Source organism: Odontesthes bonariensis, chromosome 16 (assembly GCF_027942865.1).
Source record: "Odontesthes bonariensis isolate fOdoBon6 chromosome 16, fOdoBon6.hap1, whole genome shotgun sequence".
Classification (NCBI taxonomy): Eukaryota; Metazoa; Chordata; class Actinopteri; order Atheriniformes; family Atherinopsidae; genus Odontesthes; species Odontesthes bonariensis.
In genome coordinates this window covers 20164575-20185551 of record NC_134521.1, presented here as the reverse complement: position 1 = coordinate 20185551, position 20977 = coordinate 20164575, and the positions used below count along the sequence as shown (strand labels likewise).

At 42.4% G+C, this 20977-nt stretch overlaps 1 protein-coding gene across 13 annotated transcripts in view; it reads left to right on the top strand.

Annotated features, from left to right (window-relative positions):
• The first annotated feature begins 368 nt into the window (after positions 1–368).
• Positions 369–20977, top strand: part of dlg2 (discs, large homolog 2 (Drosophila)) — a 125716-nt gene continuing 105107 nt past the window's right edge. For all 13 annotated transcript variants that reach the window (XR_012773100.1, XM_075486546.1, XM_075486542.1 and 10 more), the window contains exons 1-3: positions 369–1716; positions 2989–3120; positions 17447–17583. Coding sequence is in view for 12 of the 13 variants with exons in the window: in XM_075486546.1 (XP_075342661.1) it covers positions 1698–1716; positions 2989–3120; positions 17447–17583 (288 nt within the window). In the remaining variant the exon portion in view is untranslated. The remainder of the gene's footprint in view (positions 1717–2988; positions 3121–17446; positions 17584–20977) is intronic.

The following is a 20977-nucleotide window of genomic DNA, read 5'->3' as shown; positions in this document are numbered from 1 at the left end:
CCAACCATATGGATCAACCTCTGCGTTGCTAAGGTAAATGAAGCAATTGCGGTGAATTACCGGATGTTCTCATGAAGTTGGGTGAGTTTGCCTTCAAAAATAAAAGTAGTAGCTTTACACATCAAGAATAATAAATCGTTTAATTCGAAGAGCTGATGATAATAATGGATTGATCACTCACAAGTGTATATTTGTACATTTTTAATCATTTTAGCCACAATTTTCCCTTCGTTATAGATTGATAAGGGCAAATGTAAGCCAAAAGCCACAACGTGTTTTAATAGTTGTTTTATTTTGAAAGGTCACGGCGGAGATACCGTTGGTCATCGTAGCTCGCTTGTTCTCTCTACTTAAAACTGTGGGCGACGCTGTCAGTTCATCCGTCCAACGGTTCGGTTCTGTGGTTAAGATTAGAGATGTGTCAGCTCGAGGGTTATGCGTTGTCAACAGAATTTAGTGGCGACCGCACGGCCACAGCTTTGAGGGAAATTAAAATATATGGAGTAATTTGACTGCCATGCGTTTTTCCCCGCAGTTGGCAGGCAGGTATTTTCCTCCAGCCTGGCGTCGCAGAATCATTCAACTTGCCGCTGCCGCTGGCAGGTGATGTTGCATGAATGCTAGCAAACAAATAGAAAAAAAAACAAACCTGCATGTTTCTAATTGTTCGCGGAGACGACATTAATTGGTAGCCGTAGAGTTTTTAATTTAAATTTTTTGTTTTACAAAAAAATAAATAAATAGCCTCCACCAGCCTCATTGGGGTGCACGTCAAGTCAAAATCTCCAGACACGAACACTGAAGTACGTGTTTCCTGACATTTTGTTAAGGATGTGAAAAGAAAATCGGAAACAACTGACACTTATTTCTTTTTTTTTTTAAGTCAGCCTCCTACATTTTTCCACACTGGTAAAATAAACTTTTGCCTTAAAACTGCCAGGCAGGATGATGTGGAACAACTCCTCTTATCGTGGAACTACCCAGAGATGTCCCACAGCATTGGCCTTGAGTTGCTATGGACGGACCGCTCCTTCCACCCGACAGAAGCTCCCCAGTATGGGACAGTGAACCAGCTTTTTCTGCCCACATCTCATCCAGCTGTGTGGACTGTTCAATCTGCCACACTGGTAATGTGAACCGTTCGTCTGTGAGACACCGTTTGGACCAGCAGCCCAACCAGTCATGACAAAGCACTTCTGCACTCTGCCACCTCTTAAGCCAGTGGACGTTTTTCCTGGATCCACAGAGAGGTATTACGGACACCACCATGTGCAGAATGTGTTAAAACTGCTGGTTCACCACGGATATCAAATCTGATCCGACACCCTTAAAAAAAACAAACAAAAAAAAAAAAACTGAGAAGTGCTCAGAGGGAAAAGTTGATGGGAGATTTTGCACAGAGGACCTCATCTGAGCTGTTCGTCGATGACTATTCGTGTGCACATCTGGGACACTTGTGATCACATTAGTTTGTTAAAATCTAGTCTGCAGAATTAGTTTGTTCGTACTGATTGGATTCCTCCTCAGTGGGCCTCTGTTGGTGGCCGTGGACCACTTTGGAGAGCCACCGGTTTACCTTATTTCCTTACAGACGCGTATGTGGAGTGGAGAAAAGTTTACCAAAACCCCCTTCTTTTTTTTTTCCTTCTCTCCCACTGAGGGGGTCAACAGAGTCAAGTTTACACAGTGACGGAGAAATGACGATCAGGAAAAAAGGTGAGTTGTTTTGATCTTCGGGTATATGTTCTGGTTGGTGTGAATTGTCTTTGGACATAACATTGTGCAAAGGTCTGTGCAACAATTTCTCAAAATTACAAGGAAGAAAACAGAGTTGGTTCAATTATAATGAGCTCTAAAGTCAGTATTTGTTCTGAGCAGCTTTATTCTCCAACACAGTCTGAACCCTCTCAGACCAGCTTTCTGTCATTTCTTTAAGCAGTCTTCAGGAATAGTTCTGCAGGCTTCTTGAAGGACATCCCAAAGCTCTTCTTTGGATGTCGGCTGCCTTTTGTTCCGTTCTCTGTCAGGATGATCCCACACTGCTTCAGTAATGTTGAGGTCCGGGCTCTGGGGAGGATTCATCCCTCCATCAGACCTGTTGCCACTGATTTTCAGTCCACTTCTTGTGTCATTTGGCACAGCTCAGCCTTTTCTCCCTGTTTCCCTTCCTTAAGAACGGCTTCTTGACAGCCACCCTTCCATGGAGCCCATTTCTGATGAGGCTTGGGCCAACAGCAGATGGATCAGCTGAAGGTCCAGATGCATCTCTCAGCTCCTGTGTCAGGTCTTTGCTGGATTTTTTTCCTCTTTCTTAAGGACGTCACTTTCAGATCCTGTTCATCTGCTGTAGATAGTTTTTCTTAGGCCTGACACTTCTTCTTTTGTCCTCCACTTGTCCAGTTTCCTCAAATGTTTTAAGGACACACTGCACACCATGCTGAGGTATGCCAAGTTTTCACCTAAAAGCTCTTTGGGAATCACCTTGTTGGAGCAAAAATACTATTTTCTGTCTGTCAAACTGTGTTATCTTTGGTGCTTTTCATAGATGCAACTAAAGAAATGGGAACAGATGATGTGTCTTTGTGACAGGCTGTTTGTGGCGGCACTGTTTCATCCCTTGAGTTATTTACCTCTTTTTTTTTTTTTTTTTTTCTTCTTTTTTTTTTTAATTCTTGAATGATTTATAGATCTGTTTTAAGAGGCTTAACAAACCAAAAAACACATAGACTGGAGTGAAATGGGTTTAAAAAAAAAAAAAAAAAGCAGCCGATGCCCAAAGAAAAACTTTCAAAAAGCCTGGAGAACTATTGATCAAGAGCACTTTAAGAGATTACAAGAAAGTCTGGCTGCTTGGAAGAAAACATATAAAGGAATGTGGGCTGGATCAGGACTTTTGCACAGTGCTGTGAAAAAAAAACCCAAAAAAACAAAACAAAAGAAAACAAACCAAATCCCACTCTGAGCTTTTGTTTTCTCCCTCCTCTGCAGATACAGCTCGAGCCCTGGGGCTTCTGGAGGACTATTGCACTAAACTGAGGAAGCCAGAGGAGCAGCTACTTAAAACTGCCATTCAGAGAGTGTTGGGAATTTTTAAAAGCAACCTCTTTGAAGCTCTTCTCGGTAAGTCAGTGAAGCACAAACGGTCGACTGAGAGCAGTTTTACTTCCCAAGTTTGAATATGAAGGTGAATGAAAGTAGGACACGACAGTAATTACAACCTCATGGCAGGTGGTATAAATCTCTAAAACATTTGAAATATCAAAGGGTCATCTAGAATACTGTCCCGCCTTTAAAGTATTGGTTCAAATTCATGGAGAATTACTTGAAGCTTTGCATTTTCTTCAGGTTTATGGTTGAGTTTTTTTTATCACAAACCTATTTTCACTGTGTTTGGCTTCCCTCAGTAATATTTCTTTGTTGCGGTTATACTTTTCTTTAAAGACTTTGGCTTTCAGCATCTGTGTGTGTCAGAGTTAAAGGAAGGTTCTGCCACAACATTTCCATCGTGTGCTTTTGCTCGTCTGAAATTGAAATTCAGACGTATCTGAAGCACGTCATTCAACAGGGGTCCTGGAACAATGTCTCAGTGTGGTAATTTAATGATTAAATCTGGGTTTTTCCGTGTCCTGGAACTGGTTCACTTCTTACTGGGATGTCCCGCCAACGTATGCTTGACACTTAACCGGGCACCTGATCTTTAAAACAGGTTCAGCCTATCCAGGGTGTCTTTATGTGACCCAGTTTAGCGAACTTTCACGATGCAGATCTCATTAAGTGGTACTAAAACGCTGTAAATAAACCCAGGCCTTTTCATGTAAAACGGGCAGTGTCGGCATGAAGATTTCCCATCACAATCCCGGATCTGGAGCTTCTTGTTTCCAGCAAAAAGAGGAAACAATAATCCAAAACCAAAATAAGAATTCTAACCTTCTTTTTGTTGTTTTGTTTTTTTTACAAGTCTGTGGAAGCAACACAGCTGCTGCAGTGAAAAGAATCGACATAAAATCTGATGATTAACGACATGAATGTTTCTACACTGTGAGACGGCTTCAGTTTGAATGTTGCCTGATTTTAAAAAAATGCTTATTAAAGTGTCGGTGGGCTCATTGTGAGCGTCTGAGACCATTCGCCAGTTGTCCGGGCGATTCAAATGCTGACTTCTAAAAGGTTTTCGCACTCCGGTGATTAGTTTTTGAAACGTATTTCATCCTTCAGTGACGGTTTTAATGAATGAAAATATTAAAACCAAATCTTGGAAAACCAGCTGGAACAAAATTTAGAGTACAAAGTCTCTTTTTAAAATAATTTTTATTCAAGAGTCCATAAGCTTGACTTTTTGGCCGATGTTTATCTCATAAAGATGTTTAAACCCCGTCGTCAGTCTTTGACTCAGAAAGAGAGAAAAGACTCTCTGTCCACGCCCAGATGTCTCTTTATGTTTTCCTTTCCTAAGGGGGATTGATTGTTCAGTAGGTGGTGCGTTCACATGCTCCGGAGCAGGTTAGGGTTCCTGCATAAATAGCAACGGTGATGCACACTGGTCAGAAGGGAACCTTTTGAAACACTGAAAACTCGGAGAAGTTGCCTCTGTGAGTGACTAATCCCGATGAAAAGGACAAATGTCAGCACGCATCGTGCACAGACGGCAGTGGGGCTTATACCGAAAATAATAGCAGGGGAAGTTTGAGTCATTCTAATGAGGAGCTTTGTCAGCCGTGAGACACTGTGGGTCTGGTTAAACCTTCCTAACCGTGTGAAATCACCCGGAAGTATCTGAACAGCAGCCAAGACGAGAGCTGTTTGAATTCTCCAAATGCTCAGGAAAGGAGCTTCCAATGCTTCCTTAATTATCTCCCTGAGCACAGGGAGCGCCGCTCCATCCTTTATGAGAGAAGGGAGATAATCTCGCGGCCTCGGCTCTTATAGCGGCGCTCGGTTATTTTCATCCCGTCTCGCTAACTGTGATTGATGAGTGTGAGCCACCTGCGACAACGCAATATTTCACTTTTTAAAACTTTTCTGTCCTATTTCAGTTACGAGCTTCGACGATGAAGGAATATTCTACATGATCTCTGATATGATATGAATATAAATTATATAAGTGTCTAAAGCACTTTTTGTACAATATTTCTTGAAAATGACAAAGCTAAATTAGTTTTCACAGATTACTCGTTACACTTTTTTAAACTGAGCTAACAGAAAATGTATATTTGCTACTCAACATGCATTTGAGTCAAACTGTAGCAAAGCTCTGAGCAGTCAGTTGAACAGGCGTCTCTTCCATTGACACCACAGTCTGATCGGGTTCTGAGAAATAGCTGCCCACTCTACAGATGTCGTACAAGCCTGCTCAGCAAATCCTGGATATTTTAGACGGGGACGGGGACGGGGGGGTTCGGGTTCGGGTCTTTCTTGCATGGCGAAGAGGAATTTTGATATTGTTTGTCGAAAGAGATTCCCACCAGTTAGAAGCTGCGTGCGGCGTCGTATGGGAAACGTGACACTTTGTCCAGTGGGCGGGGTAAAGGGTCGTTATCAAGATTTTTAACTGTGCTGTGACTCCGACTGATCGGAATGATCAGTTTGGTACTTTTAGTTTATTTGTTTATTCTGATTTGGGGTGTTTACAGAAACAGATTGTTGAGGGCGGTCTGACCTTTTCTAGAAGCATTTTTACCAATATCTCAGAGAAACAATTAAACATAACCCAGCTCCTTTTATTGCCATAAGAAAAGTAACGGCACTCTGATTGATTGGCTGGCGAGCAGAAGTGGCTGATTTTTAGCCGTCGACCAGCAGATCTGACGCGCAGAAATCCAATTTCCTTTTGATTCAGCCACGCATCATGCCCACACATGCTGACGCCAGCATTGTAAGGAAGTGAGGAAGGCTCAAAGCTTTTTTTTTTTTTTTTTTTTTTTTTTTTTATGTCTGAGAGGTGTTGGAAAATAATGCCTGAGGAAGAGTGAGAGTTTTCTAAAAAGGTGGATTCTCTATGGAGGTACGTCTGCTGCTCACTTATTGTCAGCAATGTGAACCGTTTCACGCGAGCGGCGGCTGCCACGTAAACGGCCGACTCGTTTAAATCCGGCTGTCTAATTTATGAGACCTTTGATGATTTTGCAGTTTTGATAGTTAAATCATCAAGTTGCAGTTTGCCATGGAGGCAGTTACAGCCTCTCTCCTCTGCCTCCAGACAATGTGAACAGCATACCTGTCAGTCTGTCCAGGGCAAACAGCCTTTGTGTGTGTGTGTGTGTGTGTGTGTGTGTGTGTGTGTGTGTGTGTGTGTGTGTGTGTGTGTGTGTGTGTGTGTGTGTGTGTGTGAGTGTGTGTGAGAGAGAGATCAGCCAAGCTGCTGTCCTGCAGCTGATTCTATCAGGAAAACACAAAAAGCAGTGGCATGACATGAACCCACTGTTCTTCCAATGTGTTGGAATGTTTTTGTGTCCCCTCCTCTGCAGTAAAAATGGAAAAAGCCCTCTGAAAGTGTTGCTTTTCTAACATACTTCAGACAAACATATGACCTCGATAGATGAACAGATGGATCAATTATCCTTTTGTCCTCTTTAAGACGCACTGCGAACGTCAAGAAAGGAACGCTGTATTGGTTCAGCTGCTGTACACGGGCACCAGTGAGCCTGTTACCGGGACCTGGATGTTCTCTGATCAGCACCACTGCTGGCGGGATCCTGTCGGTTCCTCGCTGTAGTTTCAGTTCCCACGGTGGCGGCAGCAGTTTGTGAAGCAGGCTGAAATGGGTCTCAGATGTTGGCTTTGACAAATGAGTGCTCGTCGCAGGTGGCTAACCTGCATCTGTAAGAGTCTCGGCAGAGTTATACTGGCTGCAGATGCACAATTGCGGAGGGATTGGCTCAGTTTCTTATAAGTCAAGGTCGGCCTCGAGCTCACCAGGTAACTCGCTCCTCATTATGTTTGAACGGTGAGTCGAGCTGTGGTCGCATGCATGTAATCCATTGTGGTCATTTTCTGTTGTCACTGGCCTCTTCTTCTGTGTTTCTGCGTCTTCTGTTACGTCCAGGTTCACGCCCGGGATGGGATCTGTGGAGCGTGCACAGAGCACCGAGGCCAGTTTGAGTCTAGCTGACCGTTCACATGCAAAAGCAAGTTGGCCTTTAACTGCGTCGCTAGGGCGTGTTAGCCCGGCTTTGAGAGCTTTGTTTGCGATCCGATTTCAGTCATATGAACATGTTGACGTGTATTCTGCTCATTAGAACAGTCAGTTCAGGTCAGAATTTTGAGTGTTTTCTGTTTCAGGTCAGTGGAGCTGAACAGAAGAAATTACCTGGCCATCTGGCAGTGGCACACGCCTCCGGATTCCGTATATTAAGTCGTATTTTCCGATAAGTAGGAGCACCAGTTGTTTTTTTTTGTTTTTTTTTTAAATGCCATCATCTTGTGAAACCAAGGGAAAGCAAGTGTGTGTTTGTGAGAAAGGGAAGCTAAGTTGAGGCTCTGGGTAACATAATCCTAACATCTGTCTGTAAGCACTCTCACTCCATCTTGGCTGGTATGAAACGGTATTAAGGAAGCCCACTTTGTTGCCTTTATCACTTTGGGACTGAGTAACCCACAAGCCCGACTGCAGCTCGAAGGCTGACACATTGCAGCAAATTTTGCAGCTGTGATTGAGGTCCCAGCTGGGATGTTTGGGAGGATTAAAACCATTTCAGTCTGACAGTGCATCCGCATCCTGCACGTGTAACCCAAGACGCAGACTGTATCACTGTTTCAGTGAGTCTCTGTTACCTGTTTCTCGGAAGCTGATGAGGCAGTAACGCCTCATCTTATCGAAAAGACTCACCTACTCTCACCAGCTTCTGCTGCTGTCCATTCGGCTGCTTGAAGAATCACCCACAAAGCGCATCCGCGACCGACTGTCGCTTATGGTCCACCGCTTTGCTCCGTGCGCCGGTTCACCTTTCTTTACAACATGTGCACCTTTTTAACAGACAGGCTGAGCCATTTCCTCCAACAACTGACCATAATCTTTTGTTCTTTTCTTTTCTTTTAACAAACTTTACTCAAACATGACAACAAAGGCCATTTCCGGGGGACTGTTGCTCGTAGTGAATAAACCACACTTTGTACATTTTGTGGATGGATATTTCTTACTTCTGTATGAACAGAAGTTGGCATCTTTATGTCTTTTTGATTTGATTTTCTTTCGTTACAAAGAATATTAACTTTGTTTGGCATTGTTCCTTATTCCGTTGTGTTTTTTATGGATGTTTTCTGTTCTGATAGAAAATCTTTCCGACCCGAGACCCCTTTTTTAAATTTGATCTTACTTGAGTGTCTTTCTTTATTTAACTCCCTGTGGGGATCGTAAGTTGGTTCCGCTATCAGGTTGTGGGTCTAAATCACCACACATCAAGGCAAGGCAAGGCGAGGCGAGCTTTATTCCAATGCAGCTGAAAATAGGTGTGTCTTCAACCTGGACTTAAATGCACTGAGTGTTTCAGCTGATCTGAGGCTTTCTGGGAGTTTGTTCCAGACATGTGGAGCATAGAAGCTGAATGCAGCTTCTCCATGTCTGGTTCTGACTCTGGGAACTGATAGAAGACCGGATCCAGATGACCTGAGGGGTCTGGAAGGTTCATACTGGGTACATCAACATGCACACATGCATATTTCTATGAGATGGATAGCTTCATACAGTCATCATACTACATACACACATATGTTCTGTCTGTTTGAACATCAGTAGGCTTTCATTCTTGCGCACTTTTCAAACACTTTGTAAAATAAAATCTAAGAAACATTGATATTTAGTTCATGACATACACATATCATAGTGAACAATCGAGTCACTGCCTTGGTTTACACCCCGAGTATTCGAGTGGGGGGTATTGCACCTTTAGTCTGAGCCAGTATGCGCATTGTTGCCAACTTTTGCCGGCTCGATTTTCAGAAAAAAGTGACGAGTGACAAATCAAGCGGCTTTTTGGACAAACATCACCAGAAATGCTGTGCAAGAACGAGGTCTCTTTCCCACTGCAGGGACACTTTATTCTCTGCTCAGTCAGCACCGGCTGCATCTGTGAGCTCATGTGAGCTTTGCACCTGTGCATTTGTTTGTTGTCCTTGTGGTGTTAGGAGGCTGTGGACTATGTCAGAAATTCATTCCAAAACTTTCTGGGGAATCATCTTACACCTGCAGTAAAGTCACGAGCCACCCTTGATTGCTTTATTTGTTGCCTCAAAAGCTGTAAATAAGTACAGCATTTTATTACACATATGCAAACATAATGAAAATACAGTTTATAAGGCAAAAACAGAGTTGGTACAATTCTAAGGAGCTTGAAAGCCAATATTTGTTCTGAGCAGCTTTATTCTTTAACACAAACAACCCTCTTAGACCAGCTTTCTGTCATTTCTTTAAGCAGTCTTCAGGAATAGTTCTCCAGGCTTCTTGAAGGACATCCCAAAGCTCTTCTTTGGATGTCGGCGGCCTTTTGTTCCGTTCTCTGTCAGGATGATCCCACACTGCTTCAGTAATGTTGAGGTCCGGGCTCTGGGGAGGATTCATCCCTCCATCAGACCTGTTGCCACTGATTTTCAGTCCACTTCTTGTGTCATTTGGCATAGCTCAGCCTTTTCTCCCTGTTTCCCTTCCTTAAGAACGGCTTCTTGACAGCCACCCTTCCATGGAGCCCATTTCTGATGAGGCTTGGGCCAACAGCAGATGGATCAGCTGAAGGTCCAGATGCATCTCTCAGGTCCTGTGTCAGGTCTTTGCTGGATTTTTTCCTCTTTCTTAAGGACGTCACTTTCAGATACTGTTCATCTGCTGTATATAGTTTTTTAAGGCTCTAGCATGGTTGCCGCGTCTGCTCGCGCGAGCGGTGTTGATGACGTCACGACTTCGTGCCCGCCATATATAGTGGCGCAAGTCGATGCGCCGCTCGTTGCAATTTTCTCCGTCACAGAGGTGTCGCTGCTACGTGAAGGTTACCGCTACTCTACAACCACGAAAGTGGAGAAGAAAACAATGAAGAGCAGGAATACTGTCATTAATGATACTGCTGCAGTATTCGGATAATTAAAATTTTTTAATTCAGTTAAAAGACGTGATGGTCTGAAGCCCCCGGCATCACCACTTTTTGAGTCTCTGCCCTCTTCTTTGCCTTCACATATCTGTCCCGTAGCTTCTTCCACACATTCTTACAGAACTCTCCCTCTTTCCCCAAAGTTCTGCCAATCTCTGTCCACCAGTTTGGGGAGTTTACGTGCTCCCTGTGCTGTTTCACTGCAGTTTTGTACAGGTGCCTGTACAAACGCACCTCCTCACTGAGCCTGGTCTCACAACGGTCCATCCGGTTTTTCGTTGGTGGTGCCGCCAAGTTACAAAAATCGACTGGTGCACGACACCGCGCTGCGCCGTCTTTTAAAGGGAAGCGCCAGGCCTGAAACGTCATTTTGACGTCACGGTCCGCCACCGCCGTGACAGACGCTTCAACCATGCTAGCGCCTTTAGGCCTGACACTTCTTCTTTTGTCCTCCACTTGTCCAGTGTCCTCAAATGTTTTAAGGACACACTGCACACCATGCTGAGATATGCCAAGTTTTCACCTAAAAGCTCTTTGGAAATCACCTTGTTGGAGCAAAAATACTATTTTCTGTCTGTCAAACTGTGTTATTTTTGGCATTTTTTATAGATACAACTAAAGAAATGGCAACAAATGATGTGTCTTTGTGACAGGCTGCTAGCAACAAAGTGCCTAAAGATACAATTTAAAACTAGTTCTTTGCTAAGTTGTCTGTTATGTGTTGACACAACACTGGCCTCTTAGACAGAGACACCATCCCTTCAGTTAGGAGCCTTTTATGCTTGAATGAGTCATAGGTAAGAGTTAAGGTAGAGAACTATTGCTCAAGACCACTTTAAAAATAAATTTTGGGTGGCTTAAGACTTGTACACAGTGCTGTAAAACATAGATATAACCATTCCACAGACATTCTCTAAACGGAAATTATTATACAATCTGGATTTTATCAAAGTAGAACTGTCTTCTTTAAGTGCTTTCAGAGTGACTGCAGGTTGACACGTAGTCTTAACGGGCCTCTTATTAGTCAAAATTTCACCATCTGGCAGCTGAAATGGAAAACTCTGAGTGAGAGCAGCCTCATTGTGTTTTACTAAATGCAAAGACAAAGTAGGAGGCAAGCAGACAGCTGTAAAAGTCCAATAGAGGAAATAGTTTGCAACACTGGTGACAACCGAGTATGTGTGGCCACTGCTGTGCAAAAACTGGCATTGGAGCAGATTTTAGGTGTAAATTAGCATTCGAGAGATTATGTTGGCAATGTGGCTGTGCAGAGACCCCGGTCTGAAGGCAGCGCCTTTCAACAACAGCCAACTTTACACGGCTTCAAACTTTATAATTTATTATCTTTATTTACTTTTCTCTGATCAAAAGACAGCAGCAAAGAAGATACGAGTCATGCCAGTTAGCTGTGTTTGAAACAATGAATACCTCACCTGTTCACCATGTGTATATATACTGCTTTGTTTCCTTCTGTCCCTGTGATGGACTGGCAGCTTTTCCAGGTTTGTGCCGCCACCGCTCGGTTCGAGCCTCTCTGCGATGTAAAACAGGAATAAAAGGGGCTGTAGAAAATGAACAGGATTCCTTTGTTCAGTGCCAGATCTTTGTTGTTTTCACCACCAGTCCCTGTTACCGTCCTTTTGTTCCAATCACTGCCTGTGCTGTGTAGGGGTGGGTATTGGCAAAGAAGTCACGATTCGATTCGAATCACGATTCACATGCCACGATGCGATACTATCACGATGCATCACGATACTTGAATTATTGTGATGCATCGCGATGCATTGCGCTATTTTCACTGAACATACTTAAAAAAAAAAAATACAGCCATTACCAGTGGCTGACTGGCTGTGTATGATCTGGATAGTGTCTTCAATTGATACATAACTCAAAGTAAATCAATTCATAACTGTATTTATTGAAACAACTTTTGGAGGTATTGCCATTAAAACAAATATTACTGGACACACTCATCACAAAAAGTGCATAGGATTTATAAAACTTAAAATAACAAAATAGGGATGATCAGTACAGACAAAAAAAGTGCATAGGCTTTATACAACTATAAAAAATATAGACGTATATTGCAAACATCCCTTGCAGCGAAATGCATCAATTGCATGTGTCCTATCATTAAAGGCATAAAAAAAAATAATAATAATTTATTTATTTATTTATTTATTCATTTAAATAATCGATACTTGGCGTCCAGAATCGATGCAGTAGATCGCGAAAATTAGAATCGCGATGCATCGTCATGACCCCTAGTGCTGTGTTTATTGCAGCGAGTGTTATCAACCTGTGGCTTTACACACGGCATATGGCTCACTTACAGGCACTCCCTTTTCATTTTCATTTCATTGTAATCTTCCCTACATTAGTATGCTCATTTAATATCCTGCGCCAGATGTTCTCAACAAACTCGCTCATATCTTGTGCTTACGATCCCAAGCATTAAAAATGCTCCCGGATTGGGATCCGATCTGCTGCAGGCGGCTCATGTACTTAGTTAGTTTTAAACACAGTGTTGGAATTAGGTGGAATAGGTGCATTTCAACCATTTCCTCTCATCATTATGGGTAAAATTGTGAGGTACCGCTTTGTATAGAGGCTAAAAGTCCCCGACGCTCCAAGTCCAGGTTCAAGTTCTGACCTCTGGCCCTTTACTGCATGTAATCCTCCTTATCCCTTCCCCCCTCCCTTCCATTTTACTGAAGATGGGCAACGACATGTTTACCAAATATTTTTTCTGATAAAACTTTATAGCCTTTTAAAACTTTTATTAATCACTGTTAGGCTTTACCAATTCTTACCAATACCTCGGGCATTGATTAGAAACAGTAGGTCCATGCAATGCAATCAAACAGAAGTCTGGAATGGAATAAATGCCTCCTGAAATAGAAGTAATCATCTTATAAAGCATTAGGTGCTGTCTAATCTGGCCAGTGGCGTGGGCCCCCAGCTAAACCCCATCACCACAGAGTGGATCCATAGGTGGATTACCCATTCATCATCCCCACTATTCTGCTTTGCTTCGAGCTGTACAGTTGAACGACTCACCGATGGCCCAATTAGAGCTCAATACTTTGTATTATTCAGAAGAAAATGCCGGTTTCCACCTAGGTTGAACCCTATATTCAAAATGGAGTGGATCTTTCATTGGTGGTAATGTTTTCCCGAGAGTATCCTCATCATCACTCCTGAAAACGGGAATGCTGTTACTTTCACACACTGTAAACTGAGGTTTACACCACCACAACATTTTAAATTTATGACCCAGTACCTTCGAAACTTTGCCATTCAAACCAAGCAGATGTACCCTGCTGTTGGTGTAAATACGCAAACGTTTCCATTGGTTACCTTTCGTTGGTGTCGCAGTTTGGTAATGTTTTATAAATTTGCGGGGGTGCTTTGATTTGAACTGTAAAGTGGGGGTTTTTACTATTTAATAAAGTGGAATTGCGTGTTTGGTGGCTATCTGTACAACTAGCTCAGCTCCTTCTCTTTCAAGGAAAGGCAAAAAAATGGTTTTGCAGATGGCGAAGGTGGCGAAAAGCTTAATAAAAACAGCACAGATTTGAAAGTTTCTTGTATGGAACTCTGGTCTTGTTAGCAACCTTTAAACTTAGGGTAATGTCAGCCTACTATCGTTAATTTGACGGCGAGAAGCAGCAGCTTATTTATCAGGCAGCTAAAAGAAGAAGTATTATGTCTGTGTTGATAACTTTAAATTTCCAATATACAACCTTTGAATACCACCGGGTTGTTGCACTTAGGCAGGAGAGTCTCAGTCCAAGACAAACTTAGCCAAAACTGAAGGTTCGAGCTAACTCGGAGCTTGTCTCTGTCTTGGGAAAACCAGAGCCAGTTTAATAACTTTCTATGTGGGAGTCTTTTTAGCAGAACATTACAGCTTACAGCATTACCGAGACTCTCGTCCATGCCTTTGTTTCCTCCAGGCTCGATTACGGCAACTCTCTGTTGGAATCCACAGAAAACACCTTCAGAAGCTTCAATACATTCAGAACGGTGCAGCCAGGGTTCTATTGAGAGCTCGTAAATCTGACCATATTACACCTATTCTCCATGATCTGCACTGGCTTCCTGTCACTTACATAATTCAGTACAAAATTGCTCTCATCACCCATCAATGCTTAAACAGAACCTCACCAGAGTATCTGAAGGACCTTCTCATTCCACATTCATCCACCAGATCTCTACGATCACATGACTGCAACCTGCTCCACCTTCCTCGATCCAGATTAAGGACCATGGGAGATCGGGCATTCTCTGTGGCTGCCCCCCGTCTCTGGAACTCTCTCCCGGTCTATCTGAGAGCTCCGCAACCACTGGGCGTCTTCAAAAGAGGCTTAAAGACTTTTCTTTTTAAGCAAGCCTATTCTGCCGCCACATGATTTTTATGATGTTGATTTTATCCCTGATTTTAGTTGTACTTTGTAGCACTTTGAGATTTTTGCTAATGAAAAGTGCGTTACAAATTTGATTTATTATTTTGGGGAAGAAAACCTGGATTTTGTGGTGGCACGTGGTTGCAAAAGACTACAAAGTGCAAAATAGTCAACCGTTACGGTTGGAGCGTTTTTCCTCCAGGGAGCTGACATAGCTCCCTGGAGGAAAACGTTTAAAAACTAATGGTTTTTAAACTGTGACTCCTGGTCAGTTATCTGACCAGGCGTTAGTTTCATACTTTTAGAGACTCAAAAAGTATGAAACTAATTGGACTCACTGGCTGCAGACAGATATTCTGTGCGATATAGGAACTATGCCCCTTGGTGTTCAAACGATGAAATGCATTTATTCTTTGGTGGATAACCTTTACTTCAGCTATGAGAGATGCTAAAATAAGCATTTTTTGCTGTCCAGTGTTTTGGAAAATACTTGAGAAATTACTGTGACATAATGATACGCAGGACAGGTCAGATCAGAGGTTGGTCTCATTTTAGTGAAAGACTTTGTAGGACATATTAAAACTCTGTGTTGTAGAGCTTCCAATTATTTCAATGCCATTGTTGTCATCATATGATTTGAGTTTAAAATGTAGCGATCAGTTTGACTTTCAAGCTTGTAGTTTGTTAGCTCTTCTTCTTCTGTTTTTTTTTTTTTCACTTCTACTCAAAGTGCGGCCTCTCTGAAGTCCACGGCAAAACTTACAATAAGTTCTGAAAGTTCTGAAGGGGAGTAAAGCAGAAGGCAGAGTTTTTCCCTTCTGTTGGAGATGATGTGGATTCCCGTGGAAGTGAATAAACATAAACGTGCGTGGAAACGAGGCATTCATCTGAATGGGACAATAAAATTCTGATTATGGCTTCTGTTAGATTCTATTCAAATTCCTGTTTAAGTTACAGAGCATAGCCCGATTAATGGCACATGTCTACATTGTGTTGCCTTTACCCCACTGCGATGTTCTCCAAAACTATATCCATATCCCTCATTGTATGGAGCATTAATTGGGTCTCATGTCAACCCTACAAGTGTCTTTTTCTGTTGGAAGGATAAAACAACATTGTATGTTGCAATAAGCCTGAAAATGTCTGGTAGGACTTGATTGTCCATTTTCTGATGAGATTGATCAGAAAATGCTGTTTACATGATAGTGTCTTCAGAGTGAGGTTTAAATTGTGTTATTATTGGACTATTTCCATGCATATAAATGTACCCATTGATTTCTGCCTGATGGGTACTTGGAGGAGGAGGAAGACGATTTTTGAAACCAAACCCTCAAATGCTGAACTATGATCAGTTTAATGGAAACAAACTGAGATTTAAGCAATCTGAGATTCAAATCGACTCAATCTGACTGACTTGGGCTAAAGAGAAAGGGCTTCTGCGACTTCTTAGTTAAATTCTCCAGTCCCGTTCTTTTTTGTGAGCAGTGGGATGCATCTGTCCCACCAGCTGTGCTCGTTGCCTGATGTTTTCACCGTTCCTCTCTGCGGTTATTGTCGGATCCCATTGACGCTCCTGTCCCATGGTTCTGAAGATGATTTCAGCCCTCTTGGACTCCCCTTTACTTCCTTATTGCTTCGTCTTTTTATTTGCACGACTTGTCATAATTTTCTACTATTGCTGCTTTTGATGCCGAGGAACAAAGGCTCAATTCTTCCCCTTTTCTGCAGAGATCAACAGGCCTTTAGAATGTCACTGGGCTGGAACTCTCTTGTCCTTAGCAGGGTTTTTATTCCAAAAGATGTGCCCACATGTCGCACCACACGGCAGACTGGACTAATCCATAGAGGATGACATGCTACTACTGCCATCTAGTGGAATTACAACAAAGCTACAACTGAATGTGACACTTATAGTAAATTAAAGATGACAGGACAATATTTCAGACAATGACATTTATGATGATTTGTCATAGTTCGGGCAATGCTTGATGTCTTTTCTACCTTTCATATTAAACTGACATGCATGCACCCCCTTGTTGCTGACCACCACAAATATTGTTTTAATTATTTTTAGATATCTATTGATTCAACTTAAGCTTAATACAGTGTTTTCGTACTGCATAAAACAGCAAATTTGTCCAGTTTGTGTCAAATGTGTCATAAAGCCTGACACAATCCCAAGCGTACCGTGTCAGCAGTGGCATATTTTAAATTAAGTTGTGCTTTTACAGCCGCTGAGTCGGTTTTTTTGGAGCTCTACCCTTGGCTCTGTGGTTTTTCACCACCTTTGGAGGCATCTCCCACTTTGACTTTGAGACTTCCAACTCATACTCGGCACAGATGTTCCTGTACACTGCTCCCATTTCTGGTTATTGCGTGCCTCCATCTTACACCCTGCTACGGTGTGTTGGACTGTCTCAGAGGCCTCTTTGCACAGCCTCACACATGTAACGTAATCCACAAAGTGACAGGAAGTGACGCACAAATGCACAAAACCACTTTCACGAGTAGAAGTAGACCGAGAAAAAAGTCGAAATGTGCACACGGTGAGTTCTACGTGGTGTCCTTGTATGGGTTACAGATATTAAAGTCGAAAAAAGTCTTCCATGCGTGGATGTTTCTGTTGATATTGGGGTTGAAGCCAGTAGCTCAAGAGAATGTGCAAAGACTTGTATATTTGAGTGTGAACATCTGTCTGACAGTATTCAGTAGATAAGTGGAGAAATCTTTTCGTGGGTCTTCATAAATCCATCAACAATTTTGAATTTCTTTTAGTTATTAGTGAGCTGAAGCTTCTGTTACTTCAGTGATCGAGTAAGTGTTGAGCCACGGACATTCAAGCAAAACCTTGTTACGTGAACGGCCGTGCGTGAATAGCTGCCCTAAAAACCCCAGTTGTGTCATTCGATGGCCGCTTATCAACTGATCAACGCACGAATAATTTGAATATCTGTATGCCCACAGATATCCAGGAGTTCTACGAAGTTACGTTGTTGAACGCACAGAAGAGCTGCGAGCAAAAGCTGGACGAGGTCAACCACATGGCGGACAGGTGGAAGAGCAGCATTTCTAAACAAAGCTCTGCCAGTCCACTGGAGGAGGTGAGTTTTTTTTTTTTTTTTTTTTTTGTCCAGCAATGGTTCAAACACGAATGCTCTCGAGAAAAAAGTTTTCTAGGTCCTGGAAGTGTTGCAGAGGTGAAGCAGGTGGAGGAGAAATTTGCAGACGAATGCAGCAAAAAAAACAAAAACAAAACAAAACATGAATCAGCAGCTTGGCTAAAATAAAAAGTTGATGCGCTATGTTGACCTTTTGTTGGTCTAAACCTGTCAGCTGAACATCATTACGGGAACCTTTATACGAGGTCTTGCAAGGGGTAAAACATATATAGATATGTACAAACATTATCATCAGGAAGGCAAAACTGAGTTCAAAACTGACGGTGCAGTTGAACAATGAGTCCAGACTCACGAGGAACTGTCCTCAGCCATAATAGGAGCAAGGAGTAGAGCATGAAACAGATGTTGAGGCACTCTTTTGGCAAAAAGCAACAATTTTCTTGCAAAAACAGAGAGAACTGGAATGAGAACTTTTCATTTGTTCAAAGTAGTAATTCAGTATCTACCTACTGTTTATGTTGAGCTGCACAAAAGCTCTTAGACTTCATACTCGACAAGCTCTGAGGCTGTCCTGCAATAACATAAAAATTTCCTCAATCTCAGACCAAATGAAAATGGTTTTGGCGATTGAATGCTCATGACGTGTGTTTGGTCCAATATCAGCAGCACGGATCGGTCAGCTGAGTAGTTATGACATTATGACTCCTGCTTACACCCCCACACACTTGTTTCATCGCTGTGTATTGCAGAAGGTGTGCAGTGTTGGCCGTTATGTCGAGTAGCTTTTGCAGCATCCGTCTTTACACAATCGGCTCTGGAAAAGGTTCTTTAGTGGGCGACCGGTTCCCCTGTACTCAGCCTCTGATACACCCAACAACTGCAGAGTCATCGGGGTATTTCTCTGTGAGTTGTACTGGAAGTCTAAGGTTTACAAAGTGAAAATAAACAGTGAGATTACAGTCCCCTGTGCTGCTGACCACCTTCTCTGACACACGACCCTTCAGTCATAGATTTTGGTCTTTATTTTTTGCTTCATTAAATGCAGACCGTGACTACATGTTGTAACCTCCTCCTACCCCTTACACTTCATAGGTAAAACTAGGAAAACTAGATGCTTCTTTAGCTGCTGATGCACATTACCACCATGCATCTGGTCTCTAAATTCAACTGTAACTCAACTGATATTTAGCCAATTTTCAAAAAGTGGTTGCTGTAATTGTGAGGAATTGAATTGAATATAATGCGGATTGCTGTCCTAAGGTGCATTCAGTTACTCTGGGTATATCGAATATGTTGAACATCCACAGCTTCACGTGTGCTCAGAACTTTTAACAAGATATTTAGCCTTCCAGCCTCTCAGGAAAGAGGGAAGAACAAGCACCATAAAACCAGGCCAGGGATATCTGCTGAGAAAGAGAAACACAAGTTAATGACAACAATAATGTCATATGTACATGAAGAGTAAAGAGAGCAGAGGGAGGAGAGGTGCATCGTTGGAGTTCCCCCAGCACTCTAGGCCTATAGCAGCTTAACTATGGGATGTTTCAGGGTCACCTGAGCCATCCCTAACTATAAGCTTAATCGAAAAGGAAAGTTTGCTTCCTGAATCCAAACTGGCAGCTGGTTCCACAGAGAGGGGCCTGATAACTGAAGGCTCTGCCTCCCATTCTACTTTTAGAAACTCTGGGAACCACAAATAAACCTGCAGTCTGAGAGCGAAGTGCTCTGTTGGGAAAATATCCAACTATGAGATCTTTATGAATCGATGGAGCTTGGTTCATTAAGAGCTTTATATGTGAGGAGAAATCTGAATTTAACAGGGAACCAATGAAGAGAAGCTAAAACTTGGGGAAATATGATCTCCCCTGTTCGTTCTCATCAGAACTCTGGCTGCAGCATTTTGGATCAGCTGGAGGCTTTTCAGAGAATATGTGGGACAGCTGAATAATAAAGAATTACGGTCGCCCAATCTGAAAGTAACACATGCAAGGAGCAGTTTTTCTGCATCACTCTGAGACAGGATGTTCCTAATGTTGGTAATATAACGAAGGTGAAAGAAGGCAGTCCTAGAAACCTGTTTTATGTGTGCGACAAAGGACAGATTCTGGTCATAAATAACTCCAAGGTTCCTCACTTTACTACCAGAATCCAAGGAAATGCCATCTACAGTAAATATATAGCCAGACTGTTTCTCCCTGGAGTGCAAGACAGTAACTTCAGTTTTGAGTCATCAAGGTCTTTATGTCTCTGAGACATGCTTGTAGTGTATATATAGTGTAGGCATTTCGGCAGGCTGGACAGGAGTTGTAACCCAAACATGATCTGACAGGTTTTTTTTTCTTCTAAAGTTATTAATGGCAAAATTCACAACAAATGCAGCCAGTTTCCACTTTTTAAGACCCTTCACCTAACTATGCTTGAGCATCTCCATTTAGGGCTGGGACGATTCCTCGAATAACTCGATTACAAAAGTCTCCTCGATGCAAATGATTTGCTTCGATGCTTCGTGTAATTCCCACCAACATGTTCTGCTCAGTGGTCGCCCTGTTTGACACGGACAGTTATTACTGCCACACAACGTTCCTACGTTTGTCGCAGCTTGATTTGATGGAGGAAACAAAAAAAAAAAGAATTAACGAATTACTGTTTTTTTTAGCTTTTTAAATGGTTATTATTGTAAAAGTATTTCTTACCCAGCTGGTGGGGCGTTTACAGACTGTTTCACCATTTTACCTGCGACGCATTGGAAGAGATGTACAAAGATTAATGTAAAAGGCAGTCAACTCAAATATAGGCCAGTACCTTGATAAGGGATGCGTGCACAACTTGAAACGCACTATGCTACGTTCTCGTGTGAAGCAGTTCTTTTAACTGGGATAGCTTTGATGATGTGGACCCAAGGATCTGTGCAAACCAGGTGTGTTGCTAAAAGTGTGACTGACTTGGCACCAACCGGTTTGATAATCTGCCAGTAATCTTGTTCTTAGATACAGTTGGGTCTTGTGCGTCATCCCTGCCTTTTTCTGAAGCAAAAAATAAGATATGGGGTAGATGAATGAGAGATTTTCAGAGGATACATGTCTGAAAACACTGCCTCTGCTGCAGCAGGAGCAGCTGAAGCACTATGCTGGGGTGATTCAGTCATATAAGGTTAAGTAAAGGAGATTAAAGGGTCCTTTTAGAGACAGTTGACTTCATGATGAGGTCATGAGCACACTGCTGTTATATCCCCACTTTTGGTCCCAATATCAGCCCTCTGAAGATTAGTCAAATGTGCCATCAAAGACTCAGATGACAGATGGCGCTTTCTACACAGATTAACAAGGTCTGAAAAGTTTGTACAGATATTTTCTCTGATTTCTGGAAACGTGTCAGT